The sequence below is a fragment of the Ammospiza caudacuta genome, chromosome 28, assembly GCF_027887145.1.
Source record: "Ammospiza caudacuta isolate bAmmCau1 chromosome 28, bAmmCau1.pri, whole genome shotgun sequence".
NCBI lineage: Eukaryota > Metazoa > Chordata > Aves > Passeriformes > Passerellidae > Ammospiza > Ammospiza caudacuta.
In genome coordinates this window covers 3,067,527-3,094,442 of record NC_080620.1, presented here as the reverse complement: position 1 = coordinate 3,094,442, position 26,916 = coordinate 3,067,527, and the positions used below count along the sequence as shown (strand labels likewise).

At 51.2% G+C, this 26,916-nt stretch overlaps 3 protein-coding genes across 6 annotated transcripts in view; 1 reads left to right on the top strand and 2 right to left on the bottom strand.

Moving 5' to 3' along the window:
- ARHGEF18 (Rho/Rac guanine nucleotide exchange factor 18) overlaps positions 1-8,887 on the top strand; it is a 50,292-nt gene extending 41,405 nt beyond the window's left edge. For all 3 annotated transcript variants that reach the window (XM_058820895.1, XM_058820894.1, XM_058820896.1), the window contains 4 exons: positions 258-725; positions 1,938-2,262; positions 3,961-4,083; positions 4,176-8,887. In XM_058820895.1, coding sequence (XP_058676878.1) covers positions 258-725; positions 1,938-2,262; positions 3,961-4,083; positions 4,176-4,336 — 1,077 coding nt within the window. In that variant the 3' untranslated portion in view covers positions 4,337-8,887. The remainder of the gene's footprint in view (positions 1-257; positions 726-1,937; positions 2,263-3,960; positions 4,084-4,175) is intronic.
- Positions 8,888-15,079: 6,192 nt separating this feature from the next.
- LOC131568985 (ectoderm-neural cortex protein 1-like) lies at positions 15,080-18,379 on the bottom strand. The gene is made up of 2 exons (XM_058821180.1): positions 16,595-18,379; positions 15,080-15,315 (listed from the first exon to the last, which is right to left on the bottom strand). The coding sequence occupies exon 1, from the start codon at positions 18,372-18,374 to the stop codon at positions 16,605-16,607; it is 1,770 nt and encodes a 589-aa protein (XP_058677163.1). The 5' UTR covers positions 18,375-18,379; the 3' UTR covers positions 15,080-15,315; positions 16,595-16,604.
- Positions 18,380-21,783: 3,404 nt separating this feature from the next.
- On the bottom strand, positions 21,784-26,638 carry PEX11G (peroxisomal biogenesis factor 11 gamma). Of its 2 annotated transcripts, none has more exons than XM_058821170.1 (5): positions 26,564-26,638; positions 24,995-25,171; positions 24,704-24,882; positions 23,905-23,955; positions 21,784-23,056 (listed from the first exon to the last, which is right to left on the bottom strand). In XM_058821170.1, exons 1-5 carry the CDS (start codon positions 26,627-26,629, stop codon positions 22,831-22,833), a joined length of 699 nt encoding a protein of 232 aa, XP_058677153.1. In that variant the 5' UTR covers positions 26,630-26,638; the 3' UTR covers positions 21,784-22,830. The 2 variants fall into 2 exon arrangements, with proteins under 2 accessions (XP_058677153.1, XP_058677154.1); XM_058821171.1 differs by having other exon boundaries at positions 22,895-23,056; positions 24,681-24,882.
- Between the last annotated feature and the right edge of the window lie 278 nt (positions 26,639-26,916).

Here is a 26,916-nt window from a genome sequence, read left to right as displayed (position 1 = left end):
ATACAATTGCCTTGTAATCAGCAATATTTTGACTGGTTTGATTCAGAGTAACAATTCTAGGTGCAAGGAATGTTCCATTTGACATAAATAAGCATAATTTATTTGCTTGACCATCTTCAATATCGTGTCAATCAAAGCCGGAATTAAGATATGCTCTGGAAGAAAAAGCCTCTCTAACCTCACCTGCTAGATGCTGTTGTCTCCTGCTTAGCTGTGCATGTTTTTTGAACCTGAAGCTGCACTTTTACCCCCTGCAGGCTGTGATATCTCAGCAGGACAGCTACATCGAGGTGCAGCGAGCCACCATGGCAGACCGGGAGAAGCAGTACCGGCTGCAGTCCACCCGGGGCAACCTGCTGCTGGAGCAGGAGAAGCAGAGGAACTTTGAAAAGCAGAGGGAAGAGCTGATGAACGTCCAGAAGCGCCAGAGCCAGCTGAAGCTGGAGCAGCAGCGCCTGGAGCGGGAGAAGAGCCGGCAGCAGAGGGAGTTTGAGCTGAAGGAAGCGCAGCTGCAGGAGCGCGCCGAGGAGATGCGGCAGCTGCGGGAGAGGCTGAGCCAGGACAGGGAAGAGCTGGAGAGGCAGAGGGAGGCCTACCAGCACGACCTGGAGAGGCTGAGGGAAGCCCAGAGAGCTGTGGAGAAGGAGAGGGAGCGTCTGGATCAGCAAAAGAAGCTGAAGAAGCAGAACACGGTGTCAGGCACCTTCTCCCCAGAAATGGGCCAGGTGAGGGATTGGTTTTGTCAGTTTTATTCCTGTTAACCTGCTTGCTTCTGGATGAAGGTTTTGCACTTGCTGCAGCACCAGCCTGGTCTTGCCTTTTGCTGGGCTACTCAAACCATCACCTGAAGTAGCTGGTGATGGCTACTCTCAGAGAGACCAGTGTCTGTGAAGTTCCACCCAGATGTCTGATAATGAGAATATATTTTAAAAAGATAGAGATGGACAATAAATTATTTTCAATTGTGGCTGATTGGGTAGTTTTCAAATTCATGAACTGTCTGATTGCAGAAGCTGTGCTTCGTCAACAGCATTTTGTACAGTTGATTTCTAAAAATATTTCTTGTGTTTTGAACAGAAATTTGGAGGCCTGATTAAATTAATTCATTGAAACTTTCTGAAAGTTCTGCTTTCTCTCTGCTCTGTCATCACCCTGTGCGGTCTGCTCTTTCCTAGGTGCACTGCTAAGCAGTTTGGAGCTGCTGATGTTCTTTTCAGTGTCCAAGGGCTTACACCTTGCTCTTCTTCCTGTTCCCCAGGAGCCTTTAGGCTTTGTCTGTTCTGCTCTGCATTAGGAAGTGCTTCGTGCCCTTGGGGCTGGGGATGGTCTCTCCTTGTGCAGCTCTGCTCTTTCCTAGGTGCACTGCTAAGCAGTTTGGAGCTGCTGATGTTCTTTCAGTGTTCAAGGACTTACACCTTGCTCTGCTTTCAGTTCCCCAGAAACCTTTAGGCATTGTTTACCCTGTTCTCCTCTGCACTAGGAAATGTTTTGGTCTCTCGGGGCTGGGGATGGCCTCTCCTTGTGCAGCTCTGCTCTTTCCTAGGTGCAGTCTTAAGCAGTTTGGACCTGCTGGTGTTCTTTTCAGTGTCCAAGGACTTACACCTTGCTCTTCTTCCTGTTCCCCAAGAACCTTTAGGCTTTGTCTACCCTGTTCTGCTCTGCACTAGGAAGTGCTTTGTACTCTCGGGGCTGAGGATGGTCTCTCCTTGTGCAGCTCTGCTCTTTCCTAGGTGCAGTCTAAAGCAGTTTGGAGCTACTGATGTTCTTTTCAGTGTCCAAAGACACCTTGCTCTTCTTTCAGTTCCCCAAGAACCTTTGGGCTTTGTCTGTTCAGCTCTGCACTAGGAAGTGTTTCTCAGGGCTGGGGATGGTCTCTCTTTGCACTGAAGAGGCTGAAAATCCCCATTTGCCTCAGACTGCCTTTTTCCCTCTTGCAGAGCCAGATGATCAGTCACTCCATCAGCTTCAATGGAGAAGGGGTGGAACCCTCTGCAGCTGGCTCCAAAGCCTCAGTGAGGGTGAGCTCCGTGGCCGGGCTGGAGTTCCTGGAGCGGCCGGAGCTGGCGCGCAGGGACAGCACCACCCTGGAGACCCGGCCCTCCCTCAAGAACGAAGTGCCAATCCATCTCCTGAGTGCAACCAACCAGATCCAGAAACCAGCTGCAGTCCAGCAGCAGATCCCCACCAAGCTGGCCACCTTCACAAAAGGAAGCAAGGAGAAAGGTGGCAAGAGCAAAGCATCTCATAGGACAGACAGTTCGGGTATGTGTGGTTTTAAGTCCATTTAAATGTTTCTGATCTCCACCAGGATCACAGAGAGACTGAACCCTGCAGTTAAACCTCTGTATGAAACCCAGAAATTAATATGCTACAAGTTATTAGTGTGTTTGCTGCAGTTAAAATCTCTTAAACTCCTAAAATCCTGTTAGCAGTTCCATGTCTATATTATCTGAATTGGAAATACAACCCAAAGGGATGATGCTGAAAACAGAGCTGTGTATTCCAACACAACAGAATGGTGGTGAGAGGTTCTAAACCTGGATACAAAATCTTCTTGTCTAACTGTAGAGTTAAAGAAAAAGAGCAAAACCAAAAAAAAACCAAAAATAATAGGAAGCTGTTGTGCATGAGTGAAATGTTTTGAGGCTGGCTTAGCCTTTTCTTGCAGTCTGTCCAGAGTTGTAGTGACATTGAATGCAGTGCTTTTCTTAGCACCAGTCAGTCATTAAATACAGACCTCCAGGCCAAAATTGAGATGCTGTGTGTGTTGTAAAGTTGAAAGGGGCTAATTTTGTCACAAATAGAAGCAAGTAAAAATGCAGTCACCCTGTCCTGGTGTATTCTGCTTCTAACTGCTGGGTACTGGAGTCATGATCTTTGCCAATGACAAACACGCTAAAAACCCTTTTATCTCTCCCACTTAAAGTAGCCCCACTGCCAGCTTAGGGGAATGGCCTGTAATTTTAAGTTACAAAATTATCTTTTTAACATTGTGCTGGATTCAGAATTGGAAGCTTGTCCATCACTCTGCACTGCCACAGAGGACTCAGGGCCAAACCTGACAGAGATCAGGGAGAGTGGGTTTGGCACATTGCAGAAACATCTGTCTCTGTCGTGCATAAAGTTTAGTGCTTTTGCAAACTTGCTTATGGTTTTGCACATAAATGAAGCCTGGATCCTCTTACCCTGCATACCAAATGCTGGCAATACAAAGTTCTAATGCCACATCTCCCCAGTTTATTTCTAATAGCTCTTACATAATGGTTTCTGCACTGGAAATGGACTTAATGGTGTTTTTCTGTAATTTATATGAAAGGTATAAACCTCTAATATATTGGTCTCTATTCTCTTGTGAGCATTAGTGGGTTTCATGCTTGTTATGCTCATGTGTTGATCTTAGAATAAAATGGAACAAAACTTTCTGTACCAGAGGCAAAAATGCTGTGTATTGAATTTGGGTTTTGTGACATGTAAGGAATGTGTACTGAAAGAGAGAAGTTCTTTAGATCCAGAACAGCTATTTCATGAACTGCTTTCATTGTTGAAACTGAGAAACTGGGAGGCTGTAACACCAGAATCAGTGGGCTGTGCTGCTGAGCAGCTGTGAGACAGATGGAGAGCAGAGACAAAAGTTCATCACAGCTCTGCGTGTTAGAAGTAGCACAAGTGGCCATTTGCTATTTGAATTCTACAAAGATTTTTTTCTCTCTGCTGTGCTTGGTGATACTGGGTTTTAAATCTGAGATTGTCAGGGTCTGCCAGTAACTGAACCAGAAGTATCAAGGAAAAGTATTCATAGTTTAAACAGTTGAAGAGAAAATTTCAGTAGGACCAGCTCTTTGTTGTTTTGCAGCTTTCTTGGGTGTGTCAAGGTGTCAGTACAGTGGCCCCAGCATGAAGCAGTGACATTTGTGAAGTGCTGCTTGTCTCTAATACTAATTTATGAAATGTTTTCTTCAGCCTCTGTTGATCAGAAGCAGCTGCTTCCCCCCAGGCTTGCAGGACGAGAGGAGGCTGTGCTGAGAGGCAGGAGGTCAGCGAGCCCATCCCTCCCAAGCAGCCAGAGCTCTGCATTCCAGCCAGGTATGCCTTGGCCAACCTGCCTGTGCCTGGAAGTGCCTCAGGCTCTCTCTGCAGTGTCATGAATGTGTCTTCTTCCATTTTTTCCCCTCTAGAATTGTATGGCCCTACAGATGCTCAGCCAGAAGCACTTTCATCTGCCTCAGCGACCCTCTTCAAGCCCAACAACGTTCAGGTTCAGCCCCTGGTGCCCTCTCAGCCCAATCTGTTGAATGTGCAAGATGATACCAGCAAAGAAGATGTCATTTTCTTCTAATTGTTTGCATTTGAAGATGAATCACCTGCCACACTGGTTCAAGAACTCAGGCCCCAGTGTGCACGGTGGTGGAGACCCCACATGGATGGATGTCTTCTGATCCCTGCCCAGTTACTACAAGCAAGGACCAGACCAGGATTCCTGTCCTGCTTTGAGGGCACAGTAGTAACAATTTGCTTTTAAATTCTCCAGTCTGTTGACACATGGCATGGCTATATCAATTCAGAGCATGTTAAAATTCTGACATTTATTGTAATGTGCTCTTTTTTGGAGAATGTAACTGCTCATGGGCACCATCTTGTAAATTGTTATCGGTGATGTTGAACCACCCAGATTTTTATGTAAAAAAGTTTTAGTAGTAGGCCCCAAAATGGCTGCAAATTTTTAAATCTGTTTTCCCAGGTCCAGGTCAGTAATGGGTTGTGTGTTGGTAAGCAGGTGGCAGCAAGCCAGTTCCCTCCCTGCCAGGTGTGCCAGGCACTGTGAACCAAGCCCTGTGGCCAGGGACAGTGGAACAGAAGGTAAGGTGAGCTTCTGACAGCATCCTCAAGGGGCAGGAGCTCCACCTGTTTGTGGAGGAGAAGGGTTGGACGTGTGAGAATTCACAGTGAGGATGAAGAGTTGGACTGAATGCACATTTCATTGGCCACCAGCATCACTGGGATCTGTCTCCCTGTTGGGGACAGCAGAACAGGTTCCCAGGCAAACTCCTGAGTTGGTTCAGAATGAACTTAGAGACTTGGATTTTGTTCTTTGCTGAAGACATGTCTAAGAAGTGTTCAAATGCAGTAATTTATTGTCTTGTTTAATCCTGTTTTCTGCATCCTTTGTTTGTCTGTTAATTTGTTGGGACTTTACTCCCAGTACCAGAAGATATCAAAGCTGCTGTTGCTGCAGAGGCTTCTCTGCAGCATCATGTTAGGAATGAAGGGAATAAGAACTGTTTGGTTTTAAAATTAAAAATAATTTTAATAAAAAAGTACTCTTAGCTAAACCTGTGTTTAGCTGCTTTCAGCTAAACCAGCTTTGATACCTCTTGTGAAATGGGTCAGTTCTTGATCATGGAATGGTGGTGACATTAAGTGTTCTGCTCAAAAAGGCATTATTTCCCTTTGTAGTAATTTGCACAGTCAGTTTGTGTTGTGTTTTTCACTCTGTGTCCCAGATTCTTTTCCCACCCTCACCCAAGGATGTGTGTTCTGGTGTGTGTTGAGTGTGACTGGTCAGATAATGATGCACAGGAGAGATTGTTACAGAATTAAAGGAATCAGGATCTCAAAGCTTAAAATTTTGGATTAATCCCTGTCAGGACATGATTGATAATAGCTTTTTTAAATACCTTCAACTGATTTAAAGTGATTTTAGGAGCAGTGAATGGAAGGTCTGGTCAGTTCTCCATGCAGTCTCATGGCAATGGATCCAGTGGTGTTTGCCAGTCCCTGTGATTAGGCCCTGTGTGATGTTAATAATGTCTTTAAGGCCATAAATTCTCTTTGCTTCAGAGTTTTAAAATTATTTCAGTAGTTACAGTGAAAGAAACTTTATCAGTTTTTAGCAGAAAACAGCAGCAGTTTATATTTTCAAGTGGTGATAATTTGGGTTATTGCCTTCAGACAAGAAATTGAAGAAAGAGAAAAGATAAGCTACAAAATTCTGAATAAAGTCTTGGGGACAAGCACTCCTGCTGGAACAGTTCTTGGATTTAAGGGTCTTTTTCTTTGCTGAGTTGTGCTGGTACAAACCTGAGTTCAGTGAGAGGAAACTCCAAACTGAATGGCTCATTACAGGATTGGGGTGCTCCTCCAGCCCCCAAGAAGTGAAATTGGACACATTTTGCTTTATTACCAAAGGACTGCTTGGTAAATCAGCAGAACCTGGAGTGATTGTCTGCAGGAAACAGAGTGGGACTGCTCCACTGGTGATTTGGTGGTGTTGTTATCTTTGGTGATGAGAGCAGAGTTCCACTCCTTATTCAGTTTTTACATCCCAAAAGCTAGTTTGGAATGGAGGAGAATTCTTAAAATCAGTGTAACTCCTGGTCCATGCAGCAGTGTGGGATCCTGCAGCTCTGTAGGACTGGCACTGATTTTTCCACTGGGTAATTTAATTGTGCAGACTCTGGCCCCCTGTAATTTCCCCTGGAAGCTCACAGGGATGTTCTCTCCTTCGTGCTGTGGTTTGGGCCACTCCTAGTGAAAACTCAATGCCCCCACTGCCTTAAATTACCAGGTTTTTAGGAGTTTTAGCCCAAAGCTAAGTTGCATCAGTGGAGCAAATCACCTCAGCCAAAAAGGGATGTCAGTTTGGGTGCTTGGAAGCAAATTTTGGAAACATTTATTTAGGTTTATTTTGTGCCTGTCCAAAAGTATGGGAGGGAGTGTTGGAAGGGTTTGAGGAGCTCATTGACTGCTTTCTCCTTCTGTGCAATGAACAAATTTGAATATAGAACAATGACATGTGCAAAATAAAGTCTGCAGTGAGGTCCTATTTATTTTAATATTTTATCTTTAACATTCACTTTTTGAATACTTCTTGTCAGCAGTGCTTGAAATAAGTTTTGGCTGTTAACAAAGGGACCTAGGCCTGTGGCAGGCCAGGCTGTTGGCTCAAACTCCAAAAGCCCCTTGGAATATGGGACCTTAGAAGTCATTCTCTGTCCTCAGTGCACATGTCTGGCTGCAGCTCCTTTGTGAAACCTGTTTGCACCCTGAGATGGTGGCTTCTGTCACTTGGCTCAGCCTGGAGAAGGTTTGGGAATCAGCAGGTGCTGTGATACCTCATTGCTGCCAGAGTGTGGGCAGGGATCCATGCAAGGCTGAGGGAAGCAAGTGAATTATTTTCTTTTAATGAATCATGGGTCTCTTCACTTGTGCAAAGCTGAATCTGTGAAATTGTTAACAAATCACTCCAGTTGAGTGAAATGGTTTTGGACTCTTCACTCAAATCTTCTTCCTAGAAAAAGAACTCTTCTAGGTGAGTTAGTTTGCAAAGTACTGCTGTGTCCTGGGCTCAGTAACCTGCTATTGATTCTGAGTTACATCCTTCCTATTGGACTTTTTGATCACTTCAGCTAAAACTTTCCTTTTAAGTGATTTCTGAGGATTAGACAGTTCAAAATTCTGTGCCTCCCAGGTGCCTCTTGGCTTCTTTCTGAGCTGGGGTGTGGAGGAAATGCCAGCACGAGCTTTGAACTGCCGCCCTGTTTGCTTGGTGTCCCAGCCTTAAAATTTATCAGCATGTTTGTCCTTCAATATTGTGATGTTGCAATGTAGAGGCTGTTTCTATGGTTCTGATTTCAATTTGAACTCTGGTGTTAAGGAGGCTTCCTCTTCCTCTTCCCCTCTGGAACGTGGCTCCGGGCTGAGGATGCCTCCATGGCCACTAGTGCTGAGCACAGCTGCCCTGTGTGTGTTGTGGATGCTTCCCTGGTTTTTATCTGTGCTGTCTGTGGATTGTGGCTGTGGCATGTCCCACGAGTTGAGATCACTGCTCATCCCCCAGCGTGAGGCAGAAGATTTGGTGTTCCTAGAGACGCTTGCTCACCCAGGTACTCGCCTTCCTGCACAGCTAGGAGTCATTCTAAATCATTTGCAGGCAGTTTTGTCTTTCTGAGTAGTGGTCAGATGATTCTGCATACATGGAGCTTGGTGTTTGTCATTTGCATTTACAATGAGAGTCGAAACTTAAACTAGGAAAGGATTAAAAAATACTTCTTGCATTTTACTTCTAACTCTGCGGAATGGGAGCCGAGGCTCCCCGGTGCTGCTCAGTGGAGTCCCTGTGTGTTGTGCCCCCCATGCAAGGGAGTTTGGAGATTTTGTTGTCTTCCCCAGCAGTTCTCACATTTACCAGGAAACAGATCTGCATGCCAGGTTACACAAGTGCTGTAGGCAAAGCAAAGCCTTCCCCCTGCTCTCTCTTCGAGACCAGACCCAACATCTTCGTAACCACTGGCGACTTCATCATCCTCCATCATCTTCAAACAGCATGTGTGAGCTCTGGTTCATAACATTTGTGCCATGTTTATAAATCAGTTTTTTATATTTTTGTACTGAAAGAAATTGGAGCACTTTAGAAAAGTTGATTTCAAATTCCATTTCTGTCTGTAGCCGGAAGGAGATCTCTCGTGGGTGTAGATCCTGTTGGCATAACTGCGTGCATCTCACTCAGAGCTGTGAACTCTCTTGACACTCTTTAGTCTTAGGTCTGGTTTCTAGGCCCACCTTGCACTGTAAAGATTTAATAAATAATCATGGTCCATGGTTAAATTGACCATTTTGTTGGGGAAGAGTTTGGTTTTGTTTTTTCGTTAGGGTGTAAACATTGTAAATATTTCCTTTACTGTTGATACTGCAGTAGCAACATCTTTGTAGTCTTTATTTTATTTGTAAAGTTGATGGTTAAATGTTAATATTCTGTTGAATTGTGCACTCTTGATTAATTGTAAACATGATCTTAGCACACCAAATGATGATTTTTACAATGATTGCAATGTTTCTCCACTGAAGGATTTCAGAGCTGCAATAGGACTGAAACCAACTTCTAGCAATAAAAAAAAAGAACATTTAAAAACTCTCTGCCTTTATATCTATATAATTATTTATTATTGTTTTCTGTTTGAATGAAGATCAAAGCAGCTGCCACTTCTCACGTGCTTCTCATTTGCCACAGGAACAAAACTGTGACGTTTTTCCAAAGGAGAGGACAGAGCACAGGAGATATTCAGTGCAGAATACAAATAGCTGCAGCCCTTGGCAGTGAGGTGAGCACCTGAGGGAAAGATCAGCTGCTCCCAAACATCTGAACTCTGCTGGTGAGAGAGAGAGAGAGAGAGAGCTTGGTTAAGTTGCTTACATTAGCATGGAGGTGCTTTGCATGGTGCCAGCCTGAGACATGCCTGGCTCTGTCCCAGGCAGTATCGGTTCCCACTTGGAACAAGGAGAACAAAAATAGAAACTTTCTCCCTAGTGCTCGTGCCAGTTTGGCAGCACCATCCCAGAGCCTCTGCCTGGGGCTGCTCTTCCCAGCGCTGAAATTTCCTGCTGAAATCCCCACTGCTGGCACAGCTGGCAAGCAAACCCAAGAGCTGCAACCTCCAGTCGTTTCTAGAGAGCAGAACAGATGTAAAACCAGGGAGACAGTGGGAGAGCAGAGCCTTGGATTGGTGCTCTCAGGGAGGAGGGAGGGTTTTCCATTGGAATCCTGCTGCAATCGGGGCTGAGGAAAACCCTGAGCCAGGGGGTTTGATCTGCCTGTCACTGCCTTTGGGGGCTTATCAAAGCAGCTTTGGGGGTCCCTGGGCCTTTGTGTGCAGCAGTCAGTAAAACAAGGCAGCATTTGTCAGCCTCTGAAGTGCATCTGACATCTGGGTTCTGACGCACACTGGAAAAACAAAATTTTTTTCTACTTTTCCACATCCATAAATAATCAAAGACTTCTAGACAGACCAGTGTTTAAAGTTTGCTCTTTATGGGAGGTGTCATGTGAGAGGATGACGTCTCAAAGTTAGTGTGTGTAGAAGCTTTTGCTTGTGCTCTTTTTAGGAAATTATTTCTTCCCTCTATGGAGCTCCTGGGAGCTGAGCCCCAGTGCCTGCTGGAGATCAGTCACTGCCTCTGTGCTCCCAGACCTCGTGTCTGTGCCACCACAGCAAGGCCAGCCACCCCACGTCCATTTCTAAATATTTTTTGGCAGCAAGAAGTGGAATCAAAGTGGTTTTGTGGGGGACAGCAGGGAGGGAGAGCCTAGGAGAGAAGCTGAGAGAAGCTGCGCTGTGCCTTGTGCAGTCAGAATTGCAGGAATTATTTCCAGGAAGGCAAGAGGAGCCTGGATCGGGGAGATGCAGGGTTAACACGGCCAGGAGGGATCCCTGCAGCACCGATTCCCACTGGGAGCTGCCCAGCTGCAGCAGCCGGAGCTCAGCAGAGGCAAGTTTAAATCCCGGGCAGAATTTGCGTGTGTTGGAAGCTCGGTGCTGCTGCAGCCACCCTGTTCCAAGGTGTGTGGGTGTTGCTGCGCTCGGTTTTTGCACAACAGCAGGGCAGACATTCCTTGGGCGTTGCAGACACCTGGAGTGGCGCTGGTGACGCTGTCGCTGCCGTGTGACACACGAGGCTGTGGTCCCAGGCCGGGTGTGACCTCAGGACACTCCGGCGGTGCCTTCAGAGCCGCTCACGCCCCGATATCCCCGCCCTGCCTTGTCTCCTCCCCAGTCTGCAGCTAATTAACCCGAAACCCAAACCGCATTCTGCTGCGGATGAATCACGCCGGGGCCATCGGCAATGACCAGCTTTATGCTAAACCTCCCTCTTTGATGTGGGTGAGCCGAGGCTGATGGTTCCCATGCGTGCATCTGGGATTCATCTGGGAGCCAGATGCTCCCGGACAAACACGCACAGAGGATGCTGGCTCCACAGCGTGCTCCGGCAGTGGGAATGTGCTGCTTGCTGCCTTCCCCTTCCCTCTGTGACTCAAATCCCGTTTCATTTCTCATCCCAGCCACGGGGCCAGCCCGAGGCTCGGCAGATGGGGGATGTGGGGCCTGGTCTGCGTTGTTTGCTGCTGCTGTGCCCGTGGGTAAAAGGCAAACCCTGCTGGAGCTGGCAGTGCTGGAGTGTGTGACACAGGGTCCCCACTCTGGGGCTGCCACAGGCACTCGGGCTCAGGCAGAGGAACATCACTTTGTTCTGGGGCTCTTTGACTTTGTACAAGGGTCTGGAGTGCCGGGACACAGGGAATGGCTTTAAGCTGAAGAAGGGCAGGGATGGATGGGATTTTGGGCAGGAAATGTTCCCTGGCAGGGTGGGCAGGCCCTGGCACAGGGTTGTTGCCCCTGGATCCCTGGCAGTGCCCAAGGCCAGGCTGGACAGGGCTTGGAGCAGCCTGGGACAGTGGAAGGTGTCCCTGCCATGGCAGGGGTGGCTCTGGATGTGCTTTGAGGTCCTTTGCAACCCAAACCATTCCATGATTCCCTGTGCACAGGGCCATGAAAACTCCTTGTGACAGCACAGTGTGGATGTGCCTCTCCCGTGTCAGAGCAGCAGCTGATGCCATTTCTCTGTGTGGAGCAGTGTCTGGCCAGACCTGAAGCCATCCCAGATGACTACACATGGAATGCAGATCTGCCAGGGAATTTCAGGTGTGCAATGTCCCTCTTCCCTTCTGGAACATTGGAAATCATGAACAAAACCACACTGTGTGTCATTATATTTTTCCTGGGCTGCCATGAATTATCCTTGTAAGATGTGAGGTGGGTGTGCTGCAGAACATTTCCATGATCCATATCACATCTTAACCAGGAAGGGGAATTTCTCAGCCACTGCTGTGCTTGGAAGGGAGAAAGGCCACAATGCTGTCTTGGTGTTCAAGCAGGAGGCACCTACCAACCCAAGCAGCAATTCCCTTAAAATCAACCCTGTCTGTCTGTCTTGTGGCCAGGAGGGAGCTGGATCAGTCTGTTTCTCTGGTTGTGGTGGCTTCTAGGCTTTGTGTGAGAAGAGGAGCATCCCATGGGACAATGATGTCCCACTTGGATTGTTTTGCCTTTGAGCCTCGTGATGCCCACGTGGCATCACATATTCCAGGTGTGACTTTGGGCTGGGGTCCAACTCCTGCAGCTGCAGGTGCAGACACAAAGTGGGGAATCTGAGCTGTGACCCGAGCTAGAAGAGGTCTAGGTATGCTGATATTCTAAATGAATTCTATTAATGGGGGATGAATTCTGTTAGTGGGGGAATTCTATTAGTGGGGATTCTATTAGTGGGGGATCTGAGCTATGCTCTGAGCTAGGAGAGCTCTAGGTTTGAGATATGCTGATATTCTAAATGAATTCTGTTAATGAGGGATGAATTCTATTAGTGGGGGAATTCTATTAATGGGGAGGTCTGAATGGGAATATTGTGGGAATTCTATTAGTGAGAATTCTGTTAGTGGGGGATCTGAGCTAGGAGAAGTCTAGGTTTGAGGTATGCTGATATTCTAAATGAATTATATTAATTCACGAGGATTTCTACCCAGCAACCAAATTCATCTCTAAACCAAATTCACCTCCAGCTCAGCTGGCCTGAACCTTCCTGGCGCTGGCACTGAAGCAGATCCAGCATGGAAATGTCAAACTGGGAGAACAGGTCTGCTGGGACAGCTCAGGCACGCAGCAGTGAAGCTCCTGGTTTCCCCAGGGCACTCCTGGAGCTGGGAGCTGGTTCCTGCCAGCAGGAGGAGGAGCAGGAGGGACAGGACGGGGCTCTCTGCCAGCTAAGGGAGGATGAACCCAAGCAGAGCAGCCCGGGCTGGCTTTGTTGGAGCTGCCCAGCCCAGGTGTGCTCAGAGCTCTGGTTTACCCTGACAGGGGTTGGATTGAAAGGAGGGAACAGCAGCAGCAGAGCTGGGGCTCCCTCCCTGTCACAATCCATCCTCACAAACGGGGTTCATGATAGTTTGTGGATTGATCTCAGGGTGCAAAGAACCGACATGGTACAAGGGAGTTTGCAGTGATAATCAAAATAAATGCAGCTTTATTGAATGACCACAGCAAAATGTGACAGAGGGATTAAGGGAGAGAAAAAAGATAGAGAAAGAGAGAGAAAAGAGAGAGAAAGGGGGATATAGCTACCAAATGTAGAGACGAAATCCTTTGGTCCAGTCCAGCCGAGGATCTGCCTGTTATGTTGGGGAGATTTCAAAATCTCTAGCTAACTCAGAGGTTTTTATTATGATAATTCTGTTGAAAATTGTGAGAGGGTGGGGGAAAACAGATACAATAGGGAACAGATGAAACAGGTAGTCCATGTCCTCAGCAGTAAATGAGAGCCATTTGTGGTCCAGCGGTCACAACCTGCAGGCAAACATCTCGCTTTGGTCAGCTTGCCTCCCCCACACCCCTGCCCCGGCCTGGGGGCTTCAGTCCCAGTCCTTGGAAGGAGCAGAGGGGCCTTTTCACATGGGGGTTCCATGTCTCAGTCCTTGATGGAGAGGCTCCTTCCATCTCAGTCTGTCTGTCATGGTGGTCTTAAAACAGGTGAGGGTCTTCTGTGGGAGACCCTCTGAAACTCAGGAGAAGTCCAGCCAGGCCGAGAGGTGGGACAGCTCCCAAGGCTGTTGTTGCAAACAGGGCATGGTGCCCCCTTCTTCTTCTCATTGGGCTCAGTGTAGCATGCAGCAAACAACAGCAAAAACAATAACACTGAGCTCTCAGGGCCTTTGGTGTGTGACTTTCTCCTTCAGAGCCACAGATTCTAGACGGGGGGGGCTTCTCTTCAGTGGTCCCCAATGACAATCGTGAGGCAGATGAGGGATATTTCTGACAGACTCTCACTCTCCCCCAGCTGAGACCCCCCCTTACCTGGCTCAGGTGAGGCCCAGCAGACGGATCTGATGGATCTGTGCTGCTGGAGGCTGCTCCATCCCCGAGCAGGGGGTGGATGCGGCGGGCAGCCAGCGTTGATTGCTTGGCAGCATAAACCAAACAAAACAGCTGCTGCTGCTCAAAGGGCCATGAATGAAACATCCACTCCTCCTGCTCTGTCCAGTCCTCAGGAGGAGCTGGAGGTGTAACAAAGGTGAGGCAGCTCCTGGCTGGATAACAGGGCTGGAGATATTCCAGACAGCTGCTGGCCCCAGCAGAGTCCTGTGCTGTGATTTTCCCCTCTTGCAAGGCACAGCCAGGCTGGGAGCTGCTGATGGTTGGATTCCATGATCTAAACAGCCTTTTCTCATCAAAATGAGTGTGTGTCCCTGCTGCTGCTGCCTGTGGGCTCCTCTCCCTTCAGCCTGACAGCTCCTGTTGGGCTCAGCCAGCCATGAGAGGAGGTACAACAAGGGTGCATGAAAAAAGGCCCAGCCTGGGGGCTGAAAATGGCAAAAGAATCAGAAAAGGGGGTGGAAATGAAGCTGATGCATCTGCTCCAGCCCCCAGCAGCAGGGCAGCTCCCTTCCTTCCCTTCCTGCCAGCTCTTGCCTGTGCAAGCAGCTCGGAAGAGTTGTGACATTGATTTATTTAATTCTGAAATAATGGATCACACCCAAACCGTGCTTCTGTGGTGAGACAGTTGGTTGTACCTTTGGTGCCTGTTTCCTCTGACCATGCTGGTTCCTGTCTCACCTCCTCCCCTTGGCAGAGCTTTCCTTTCCCAGGCACTGCCTCACCTGGAGCAGGGCCTGGAGCACAGAAGGGGCAGCACCTTTTCCCATTCTTTTGGATAATGAGGAAACCCCACTCTGTGCACAGTGACCAGGAAAGGGCAGAGAACACCTTAATCTTTGAAGTTTCAAAGAGATTTGTGTCTCCTTCAAAGCCAGAAGGCAGTGTGAGATCTGAGCTTTCCTCAGTCCCAAGTTACAAAGGCACAGGAAGATCTGAGCCCTTGATTTGCACTGCAGCAGGGAATGCTCCTCACTGTTCTACTAAATATGGTCTCAAGTGTGGGCTGGGAAAACTGCACCTTAAGCACACAGAACAGGCAAAGGACACCGTGGATTTTATTCAGATTTATTGAAGCAGCTCCAGGCTGAGTAATAAACACACAAAACTGCCATATAAAAAGAAATAAATGTGCAGAATCAGCCCTTGGGCAAAGTACTGTCACGTGTTCTGACATCCCAGGCCGCTGCTTGGGTGCTGTGAGTGCCAGCAGTGCAGTCCTGCAGCTGCTCAGGAGTGTCCTTTCTCCTTTCTAGCACCACTGAAACCAAAACAATCTCTCTGGTTCCTGCTCTGAGATCACACGAGTTAGGAGAACACTTGGAAACCGTTTTGCTGTCTCAAGGGACAGCACAAGCTGCCAGCCCAAGGAGGTCCTGTCCCCTCCCTGGCCTGACCAAGGGCTTGCAGAAGCAATTCAAAGCCAGAACTGAGTTTCCTTGAGCCCTGCTGGTGGCACCCAGCTCACAGAGCTGCCAGGTGGGAGGAGAAGCTCCTGCTGCCCGTGTGTTCCATCTGGGTCCTCATCAAGGGAGACACTTGGCAAAATCAGGTGAGAAACCTGTGGTGCAGAGCAGAGCAGAGCATTGTGAGACCAGGGCACAGCAACCCCAATCCCTCTCCCCAGGCCTCAAATCCCAGAGAAATCCCAGCCATGCCTGCTGATTCCCCTCCACAGCCAGGAATTTTCTAAAGGTATCACTGGGTATTTTATTACAGTAAATAATTTTATTTAGACAGCACGACTCCTGCAAAGAGAAAAGGAAAACCCTGCAGGGTCTGTGATTCACTGGCATAGTTTCTGCCAAAAGCCCTTAGAAAGATTTAATTCCAGTTGCAAATGTTGAAAGTCAATCTCTGTGTAGCAGGAAAGCAATGGCATGAAAGGGACACCAGGGAATAATTAGAAGCAGAGAAACCCTGTGTTTATACATAGACAAGGCTTGTCTTATAAATGCAATTACCCACCATTCTGGGACTAAGTCCCAGCTATAATCTTGTTCTGGCACCAGCTCACAGCCCTGGCGTCCCACAAGACATTTGGGTGCCACTGGCAGATTAAGTGTGGCACCAGGAGGAGCAGGCTGTGCTAAAAGCAGCAGCTGGAGCCGGTGGCACCACGGGGTCTGTCCCAGCTCCTGCAGACAGCCTGCCTGCACAAACACCAGCTCCTGCAGCCTCCTGACCCAGCCACGACACCCAATCCCTGCACACAGCATTCCCCAAAATCTCTGCACGGGGCAAGATGCCAGGTTGAGAGTCTCGTTATTTATACTGATCCTTCTCGCTGCAGCGATCCAGCACCTAGAGGGATGTTCTCTCTCCTGCAGGGCTTTTAGATCCCACCATCTCCTGCAGGGCTTTTAGATCCCCCAATCTCCTGCAGGGATTTCAGACCCCACCATCTCCTGCAGGGCTTTAGATCCTACCATCTCCTGCAGGGCTTTTAGATCCCACCATCTCCTGCAGGGCTTTTAGATCCCACCATCTCCTGCAGGGCTTTTAGATCCCACCATCTCCTGCAGGGATTACAGATCCCCCAATCTCCTGCAGGGATTACAGATCCCACCATCTCCTGCAGGGCTTTAGGTCCCACCATCTCCTGCAGGGCTTTCAGATCCCATTTCCTGCAGGGCTTTGAGATCCCTCCAGCTCCTACAGGGCTTTCAGATCCCACCATCTCCTGCAGAGCTTTTAGATCCCACACTACCAGCCTGGAAGTTTAGGAGCTGATACTCACACAAGGCTCTTCTTTAGGACAACTCCAATCCATGACCACGTGCACCTGCCCCTCAAATTTTAACCTGACACAGAGGAGCTCTTGACCCACAGCTATTTACCTTGCAGGTCTCAGGCTGACAGGTACTTCCAGGTGCTGACGAAGGCGGTGGGGATGAGCGAGTAGGGCACGGTGGTGACGCTGCTCCACGTGTCGGACGAGGGGTCGTAGCAGTCCAGGGTTTTGCAGCGCTGCGCCCCGCAGTAGCCGCCCACCACGTAGAGCCTGTTCCCCGAGGTGACAGCGCGGCAGCTGATGCACTTGGCGGTGACGTCCCCAAACTTGGACCACTGGAAGGTGTCGCTGTGGAAGCGGTAAGCGGAGCTGGCCGAGAACTCGGTGTCGCCGCCGATGACGATGACGTGGCTGCCCACCACGGCGGCGGCCGTGTAGCGCCAGGGCTGGGGGCAGCTGGCGGGCACCGTCCAGCGGTTCTGGCACGGGTCGAAGCACTGCACCTTGGGCAGCTTGTTCTGGTTGGCGCTGGTGCCCCCGAAAACAAACAGCTTCATCTTGGCTCCCACCACGGCGGCGTTGCTGACGCCCTCCCGGAGAGGAGCCACCAGCGACCACTTGTCCAGCTGAGGGTCGTAGTGCTCCACCTGCTTGAGGGACACGGAGGGCGAGGCCGGGAAGGCCCCGTTCACGGCCGTGTGTCCCCCCACCACGTACAGGCAGTGGTCCAGCTCGGCGGAACCGTGGCCAAACCGCGCCACCAGCATGGGAGCAGCTTTGGCCCACTCGTCGTGGAGGGTGTCGTAGACCCAGACGTCCTTGGAAGCGCCGTTCTCGGAGCCCTTGCCGCCGGTGACGTAAACCTTGCAGCCGATGGCGCAGGCGCTGCACTCCTTGCGGGGGCTGGGGATGTCGGCACGAGGGATGATCTCGCTGCTTTTATGGTCCAGCATGTAAATCTTGTCGCACATGAAGGTCTGGCCGCCGAGCAGCAGCAGGGCCTGGCTGACCTTGCGGGGCCGGGCGCAGCAGCCCGTCACCAGCCCGTCGTTCTGCAGGATCTTCATTTTGCAGCGCACGGCGTCGGCCACGATCTCCTCCCCCAGCTTGTGGCTGATCACCAGCTTCTCGCAGGCCACCTGCTTCCTCAGGTAGGACTCAGGCAGCAGGGCCAGGCGCACGGAGCGCAGCAGCTCGGGCAGAACTTCGTGGCGCCGGGGCAAATCGTAGCGGATCCAGCCTATAACGGCTTCGTAGACCAGAGTCTCGTCCTCCACCTCCAGCTCCTCGCTCTTCACCAGCTCCAGCAGCTTGTCTTTGGGCAGCCGGAGGAAATCCTCAGTCTTGCAGAGCGAGGTGAAGTTGGCCAAGGCCATCCTCCAGGACAGCTCCAGCAGCCGCTCGCAGCAGTGGGCATCGGACAGCAGCAGCATGTTCAGGCAGTTCCCAGGGTAGAGATTCTTCTCCAGAAAGTCAGCAGAAGCATCCCGGATATCCTGGAACTGCAGCATGTCCCCGGCCTCCAGCAGGGACTCGGCGTTCTCCTCGTTGATCAGCACCCGGGCTGAGTAAGCGTAGTCCAGCAGCAGCTCCAGCACCTCGGGGTGGAGCGAGTCGTGGAAGTTGACCTCGGCATCCCTGCTCTCCTTCAGGCCCCCGCTGAACATGGCGTTGAAGTAGCGGCTGCAGGCGGCCAGGACGGCGCGGTGGCACGGGAAGCTCTGGTTCCCTGCCCGCAGCACCACGTCGGTGAAGAGGTTCTGCTGGCGGAGCAGGTTCAGCTGGGTGAGGAGGCTGTCGGCGTGGCCCGGTTTGTGGAAAAGGTGGATGTTCATGGAGCCCGAGCTCGAGCGGGATTTCCGGTTCTCGTGGCTGCTGACGGACATTGTGCTGAGGCTGCTCTGCGGGGCAAAAGCGGCGAGTCAGCACGGGCAGCGCGGCCACGGGCCCGGCACGGCGCGGCCGGGAGGAGCGCGGTACCGGCCGGTAACGGGAGCGCGGTGGGGCCGTCCCGGAACGGGGCACCGGGAGCGCCGGTCACCTGCGGAGCACCGACCGAAACGGGGTACGGGGAGATCCCGAACCGTGCAGCGCAGAACTCCGCCGGGCCTCAGGTAGTACCGGGGAGGGGGCGATGTGCACCTCCGGTGATGCCCGTGCCCAGCCCGCCCCGCGGTCCCGCACCTGGCTCCTCTGGCCCGCATCCGGACCCGCTGTCCCGCGCCTGACTCAGTTATTCTGCACCCGGCCCCGCGGTTCTCACCTGGTCCCGCACCTGCCCCCGCGGTCGCACACTTGGTCCAGGTGTCCCTCAGGGCCCCCCCTATGCCGTACCCGGTTCCGCGCGGTCCCCGTTACCCCGCACCCGGTCCCGCACATGGTTCCGTATTCGGCCCTACACGATCCCTGCTATCCCGTACCCGGTTCCCTACCCGTTCCCGTACAGTCCTCGCTGTCCCATACCCGATGCCGTACCCGGTTTCTCACTGTCCTTGCTATCCCGTACCCGGTCCCCGCTATCCCGCACCCGGTTCCGTACCCGGTCTCCACTATCCTGCACCCAGTATCTCGTACCCAGTTCTGTACCCGGTCCCGCCCGGTCCCCGTTATCCCGTACCCGCTATCCCGTACCCGGTTCTGTACCCGGTTCCGTACCCGGTCCCCGCTGTCCCGTACGCGGTATCTCATACCCGGTTCCGCACTCGGTGTCCCGTACCCGGTTCGGTGCCCGGTCCCGCCCGCTCCCGCTCCCGCTCCGCTCCGGCTCTGCCGCCGCCCCTCCGCCGCCGCCGCGTGGCCGCCCCGCTCCGGTCCCGCCCCCTCCCGCCTCGCAGCCAATCGGCGCCCGCGGCGCGCGGCACTCTCTCTTTGTGAATGGGAGGCGGGGCCAGCCGTGCGCATGCGCAGCGCGCTGCGCCCCGCCCTGCCCGCGGGCGGCGTGACCGGGTCCCCTCCCCACGTGCGCCGGTGTCCCCCGGTGTCCCCCGGTGTCCCCCGGTCCCAGCATCGCAGCACGGCCCGGACATCGCAGCACGGGGGCCGGGCCGGCGGATCTGAGCCTCCCGGGCTTTGCGGACGGAGCCACCCCCGCCATAAAGGGCCATAAACGGGGCAGCGGCGCCGGGACCGGCAGCGCCCTTTGGATCCCGGCTGCTGACAAAGGCAGATCCCGGCCGGAGCAGCCAGGCCTGCTCAGCAAATGTGCTCCTGCGTGGAGCATGTGGAAAACGCCAAACAGTTGTTTCTAAATTTTTAAAAGTTATAAAAATAGTAATACAATTAGAGTAATAACAATTTGGACAATTTGAATTAGGACAACATGAGACAATAGAGACAAAGAGTTACAGACAGTCCGGGTACCTTTTTCTGGGCAGCATAAGCCCGAAAAAGGACACAGTTAACAAAGGATTAACCCTAAAAAACAATAACCTGTTGCATATTCATACACCTCATACATGATACATAAATCCCATTCAAATACAGGATTCTGTCTGGTCATCATCAGCTACTTCCTCTGAATCCCAACAGCGCCTTCGAGGCAGGAAGAAGTTAATTTCTTCTGATAAGAGAGCAATAAATTCTCTTCCTCTGAAAGATTCAGGTGTCCTGTGCCTGCTACCTCGCTGGAAGTCCTCTCTTTAAAAAAAGTATCCTACAGAGCATCGTTTCTATTTTAACATTTTGTTATAACCTATAACTATATTTACCACACTACTTAAGAGAATTAATACAGCATTACTTTCTAACACAACACATATAATATTCATTTTAATGTTTACAAAAAGCCAATCATAAAATGCATGCATTTTTCACAGGCCACATTGGAAAAGAGAAGAAAATCACCAAGTTTTGGGAGGATCGGGTCTGCCTGCACAAGTCCTTGTGCTAAAAATGAGTGAGTGCTGCCCTGGAGAAGCAGCAGCCACCACAGGTGTTTAAACCCTGTGTGTCAGCAGGGATCAAAACCACCTCAAGAAAAAAATACAAATCCCAGAAATTCTGAATCATCCAATTTTGATTTATCTCTGCATGTTCCAGCTGTAAATTAAGGTCATTTGTTGAGGAATGGATGAAGCAAATGCACTGGAAATGCACTGTAGACTGCACTTAGAGCAGTTTACAGTTTCCTTTCTCTACATTAAAATTAATGCACGGTTAAGATGTTTATTAATTTGGCATCAGAGGTTATGCAGGATTTCTTGGTTTGTTTTGTTTTTTTTTTTTTTTTTTTAATTGGCAGAGCTACAATTACCCTGTATATAGCATTAGTATTAATAGTATATGAATACTTAATAGTATTGTCCTGTGTTGAGCAGTCCAGTGAGTCCTGGAGGAATGATCAATGGGGTTAAGAACACCAAAGAAATCTGATTTATTATTAAAAACCACTAAACTGCAGCAGGAGCCATGACAATGGGTGACAGGACCAGGAGGGATCCCCCTGTTCAGACACAGGACTGAGAAAAGGAGAGAATAAACAAGAATAAACAAACTGCAGGTAAGCCCTGAGCTGCACCAAATCCTGCCAGTGTGGCAGCAAATGCCCAGCACAGCCACATCCTCAGGGACACTGCAGGGTGAAGGTCCAGATAAACACCAAGGGCAAAGGATAAAGAGTTTGCAGGGCTCCCTGTGCTCTTTGAACACAGGCAGGACACAGCTCCCCGTGCCCAGCCAAAAGCAGCCCCACACAGCAAGGTCACAGCTCCTGGAAGTGCAGCATGTGCTGTGCTGGGACACCAGAGTAAGCACAGCTCTTTTCAAAGGATGCATTTCCATGGCAGGCAGGCAGGGACTGGGAATTACTGCAGCAGGAGTGTGAAAAATGCGTGTTTTATGATTGGCTTTTGGCAAATATTCAAATGAATATTATGTGTGTTGTGTTAGAAAGTGATGCTGTATTAATTCTCTTAAGTAGTGTGGTAAATGTAGTTTTAGGTTATAACAAAATGCTAAAATAGAAAGGATGCTATGTAGGATACTTTTTTAAAGAAAGGATTTGCAGCAAGATAGCAGCCACAGGACACCTGAATTTTTCAGAGAAAGAGAATTTATTGCCCCATTATCAAGAGAAATTAACTTCTTCCTGCCTCAAAGGTGCTGTTAGAAGGAAGAAGCTGACACTGACCAGACAGAATCCTGTGTTTGAATGGAATTTATGCATCATGTATGAGGTGTATGAATATGCAACAGGCTGTTGTTTTTAAGGGTTAATCCTTTGTTAACTGTGTCCTTTTTCAGGCTCGTGCTGTCCAGAAAAAGGTACCTGGACTGTCTGTAACTCTTTGTCTCTATTGTCTCATATTGTCCTAATCCAAACTGTCTAAATTATTATTACTCTAATTGTATTACTATTTTTATAACCATTTTACGACTATTAAACTTTTAAAATTTTAAAAAACAACTGATTGGCGTTTTTCACAAGGAGGAAGGCTGGTGGCACATGTGCAGCTGCAGCTCACACTGCACTAATGCTCTGGAGCTTTCCAGAAGCAAAGATAAAGAACTTCTCTCCCTGTTATCAGGAGGAATGATCACTCAGGGCCACCTTTGAAGCATTTGTGTCGTTTATTATTGGCAACGCCCAGAATTGGAACTGCAAACCCCAGCTTGGCGCTGGTTTGATTGCTCCTTTGAAAGGTGATTTATTAAAAAGAAAAAAAAAAAAAGCAGGAAATTTATGAAAACAGGTCTGTTGGAGGCTGCTGGAGCCTGGTGAAGAGCTCCACCCGGTGGCATCGCACAAAGGCACAGCTGGAATGGGAATTGGGGAATTGCCACTCCCAACATTTCTCCTTAAACGGGCAGGGCAGGTTAGGAAGGTCCTCGCTGCCTCCAGCAGCAATTCCTGTCCCCCTCACCTCTGAGGAAACACAAACAGCACCTCTGCTTGCTCCTGTCTGAGCCCTAAGCCCAATACCTGGAGAATTCCCAGCACAGGGGTCCCATCCTGGCTCAGGTGCAGCCCCAAGCCCAGAGTGGGAGCTCTCAGCATCCATCCCTTACCAGTTCTCTGTGACAGAACCGTGGCCACTGTGCTCCTTTAAGTGGCAAACAACACTGGCAGGTTGCATTTATCTTTTGGGACACATGGAAGCAACTTTCCCCCTCAGTTTTACCCATTGTTGATTGCCAGAGGATTCACCTGAATTATTTTTCTGATGAAGAATGATAAAAATTATCAGCTGCAAACAATCCCCTCTGCAACAGGCATCTGGATTCCATCCCAATTATGGGATATCTGGAAGGACAATCATCAGCCCAGGAAAGTTAAACTACACCCTGCTTCACCAAAGGCACTTTTACCATGTGAGAACTGAGCTTGTGAAGCTCGGTTCTGGCTTAAGCAGCTTCAGAATTTGCTCCTCTTGATGCCTGGTAGATTCCAATCAGGGAGGAGATGGTGCCCAGGAGTCCAACCAGCCATGGGGGGAACCTTCCTGCCCAGAGGAACCCTGGAGGCAGCCAGTGGATGGCATTGCAGAGATCTGCTGTGTCCATGAGGATGCTCAGAAGTTCAGCCTTCACCTGGGCTCTCAGCTTCTGCTGCCTCTGAGGTGAAGGGCTGCTGGAAGAAAAGGTGATGTTAGGGACAGTCTGTCAGATTAAACCTTTTCTGATCCAGAGATGGGGTACTGAGAGGTGTTTTAACAGCTTTTAGTCCATTTTCAGTCTCATGTGAAGGGTGAGACAATACAGATGTTATAATTCACACCATCACCATCGGAAATTAACTATTTCCTAATTACAATTTATTATAAACATTTCTTGGTCTATCAGCTTTAGCCACACCATGCTGTAAATGCCTTAAAGCCAATCAGCCAAAATTACCCCTCATGGGTCTTACTACAATGCATCTTTCATAGTCCTATTTATCCAAAGTGTCCGGTATTATTTACAAAACCATCCTTTGAAACTTCCTAGTTCCATTTCTCTCTCAGCAATGTCTGTGCTACTCCCTGGCCTTTCTAAGCCAGCATTTCTTATCTCAAGCTTTGCACACAGTGTGTGTGAGCCTCTGTCAAGCTTTGAGAACTCCCTCCAAATCCATTTCCCACATTAGTCCAGCGTGTCCTCAGAGCTGTGATGGCCACAGATGAGAACTGACAGGAAGGATGGAGAGGGACTTTGGGAAAGGACACAGGGAATGGCTTCCACTGCCAGAGGGGAAGGGATGGATGGGATATTGGGAAGGAATTGTTCTTGTGAGGGTGGGGAGGGGCTGGGATGGATTTCCCAGAGCAGCTGGGGCTGCCCCTGGATCCCTGGCAGTGCCCAAGGCCAGGCTGGGCAGGGCTGGGAGCAGCCTGGGACAGTGGAAGCTGAAAGGGAGTGGGATGGGCTTTAAGGTCCCTCCCAACCCAAACCACTCTGGGATTGCCTGATCAGCTCTACAACCACAGAGGGAAATCCTACCACTTGTGCTGCCTCAGCTTTCTTCTTAACTGGAACAAAATCCTCAGCGATCTGAAAAGCACAGAATTATTTCTCCTACAGCACCGAACAGGAGGAGTTTTTATTTTTCCCTCTTTCACGACCAACTTTCACTCCAGCGAGGAAGAAGAGCACCTCCCCCAGCTTTGCCAGGGCAGGATCACCCTGGGGCCCATCCCATACCGCAGGATGCCCAGCAGCAGGGCACAGCCCCAAGTGCCCATGTTGTACCACAGGATGCCCAGCAGCAGGGCACAGCCCCCAGGATGCCCAGGATCAGCCCCAGGTGCCCATCCCGTACTGCAGGATGCCCAGGAGCAGGGCACAGCCCCAAGTGCCCATCCTGTACCGCAGGATGCCCAGCAGCAGGGCACAGCCCCCAGGATGCCCAGGAGCAGGGCACACCCCCCAGTGCCCATGTTGTACCACAGAATGCCCAGGAGCAGGGCACAGCCCCCAGGATGCCCAGGGCAGGGCAGGATCACCCTCCAGTGCCCATCCCGTACCGCAGGATGCCCAGGAGCAGGGCACAGCCCCCAGTGCCCATCCTGTACCGCAGGATGTCCAGGAGCAGGGCACAGCCCCCAGGATGCCCAGGAGCAGGGCACACCCCTCAGTGCCCATGTTGTACCGCAGGATGCCCAGCAGCAGGGCACACCCCCCAGGATGCCCATCCCGTACCGCAGGATGCCCAGCAGCAGGGCACACCCCCCAGGATGCCCATCCCGTACCGCAGGATGCCCAGCAGCAGGGCACACCCCCCAGGATGCCCATCCCGTACCGCAGGATGCCCAGCAGCAGGGCACAGCCCCACAGCGCCGTGCTCCGTGCCCACCAGCGCTGGGAGGCGGCTCTGACGATGCCGACATCGGCGGCCCAGGCCAGGTGCTCGCAGGGGTAGTACAGCTGGTTGGCCACGTTGGAAAGCACCGAGAGCCCTCGGACCAGCGCGTCCTCACCCTGCGGGAGGGCACAGAGCGGCACATGGGGCACGGGGGCACCGGGAGCCCCTGGAGCCCCGGGGCCATTCTCACCTCGGGGCCCGGCCCGGGAGCCCCGGGGCCGCTCTCACCTCGGGGCCCAGCCCGTAGCTGCAGCTGTGCCGGAGCATGGCCAGGTCGTCGAAGAGGCGCAGGGCGGTGCGGCAGGAGCTGAGCTGGGCAGAGGCGGCCAGGAGCCCCCCGGGCAGCCCCCCGGGGCCGGGCAGCGCTGCCCCCGCCAGCTGGCAGCCGTAGGACAGAGCCCGGACCTGGGGATGGCACGGGAGGGTGCGGCTGGAACCGGGGCTGCTCCTCATCCATCCATCCATCATCCATCCATCCATCCATCATCCATCCATCCACCCATCCATCCATCCATCCATCCATCATCCATCCATCCATCCATCCATCCATCATCCATCCATCCATCCATCCATCCATCCATCCATCATCCATCCATCATCCATCCATCATCCATCATCCATCCATCCATCCATCCATCATCCATCATCCATCCATCATCCATCATCCATCCATCATCCATCCATCCATCCATCATCCATCATCCATCCATCATCCATCATCCATCCATCCATCATCCATCCATCCATCCATCATCCATCCATCCATCATCCATCCATCCATCTATCCATCATCCATCTATCCATCCATCCCTCATCCATCCATCCATCCATCATCCATCTATCTATCCATCCATCTATGCATCCATCCATCATCCATCCATCCATCCATCCATCCATCCATCCATCCATCCATCCATCATCCATCCATCCACCCATCCATCCATCCATCCATCCATCCATCCATCCATCTTTTCTTTTTCCCTTTCCTTCTCTTCCCTTCCCCTTTTCCTTTTCTTTTCCTTCCTTTCCCTTTTTCCTTCCTTTTCCTTTCCCTTTTTCCTTCCCTTCCCTTCCCTTCCCTTCCCTTCCCTTCCCTTCCCTTCCCTTCCCTTCCCTTCCCTTCCCTTCCCTTCCCTTCCCTTCCCTTCCCTTCCCTTCCCTTCCCTTCCCTTCCCCTCGCCCTGTGCTCCGGGACTCCCATTCCCGTTTCCATCCCGTCATTTACCGGTAAAACTCGGGTTGTTTGTGCCCCCTCCGCCTTTTGTCGTTCCTATTCACCAGCAGCACTTAGGAATCCCTCAGGTGCTTCATTCCCGTTAAGGGTGGGTCACTACAGTCCCGGTACCGGGGCACTCAGAGCCCCCTCCTCACTCTCCGCCCGGTACCGGGGGTTCAGACCCCCCCTCCCCTCACTCCCCGCCCGGTACCGGGGGTTCAGACCCCCCCTCCCCTCACTCTCCGCCCGGTACCGGGGGTTCAGACCCCCCCTCCCCTCACTCCCCGCCCGGTACCGGGGGTTCAGACCTCCCCTCCCCTCACTCCCCGCCCGGTACCGAGGGTTCAGACCCCCCCCTCCCCTCACTCCCCGCCCGGTACCGGGGGTTCAGACCCCCCCTCCCCTCACTCCCCGCCCGGTACCGGGGGTTCAGACCCCCCCTCCCCTCACTCCCCGCCCGGTACCGGGGGTTCAGACCCCCCCTCCCCTCACTCCCCGCCCGGTACCGGGGGTTCAGACCCCCCCTCCCCTCACTCACCGCCCGGTACCGGGGGTTCAGACCCCCCCCTCCCCTCACTCACCGCACGGTCGCGGCCCCGGTGCGTCTCCAGCGCAGCCACGAGCCCCCAGAGCGCGCCCGCCGCCATGGCAACACTTCCGGGTGTAAAGTCACGTGCGGGCGCGGGGCATGCCGGGAAGGAGGAGTTGTCGCTATGGCAACGCGGCCTGGATGCCCCGCGGCCCAGCCGGGCCCTGCCTGTGAAAAATGCATGTATTTTATGACGGCTTTTGGCAAATATTCAAATGAATATTATGTGTGTTGTGATAGAAAGTGATGCTGTATTAATTATCTTAGGTAGTGTGTTAAATATAGTTTTAGGTTATAACAAAATGTTAAAATAGAAATTATGCTATGTAGGATACTTTTATGAAA

Coding starts and splice junctions, on each gene's coding strand:
- PEX11G (XM_058821170.1), bottom strand. CDS start 26,629: ATGGCGGCGGGCGCGCTCTGGGGGCTCGTGGCTGCGCTGGAGACGCAC. Junction 25,172..26,563: donor ACCGGGGCCGCGACCGTGCG/GTGAGTGAGGGG, acceptor TGCCATCCCCAG/GTCCGGGCTCTGTCCTACGG. Junction 23,057..23,904: donor AAGCTGAGGCAGCACAAGTG/GTAGGATTTCCC, acceptor CTTTTCTTCCAG/CAGCCCTTCACCTCAGAGGC.
- LOC131568985 (XM_058821180.1), bottom strand. CDS start 18,374: ATGTCCGTCAGCAGCCACGAGAACCGGAAATCCCGCTCGAGCTCGGGC.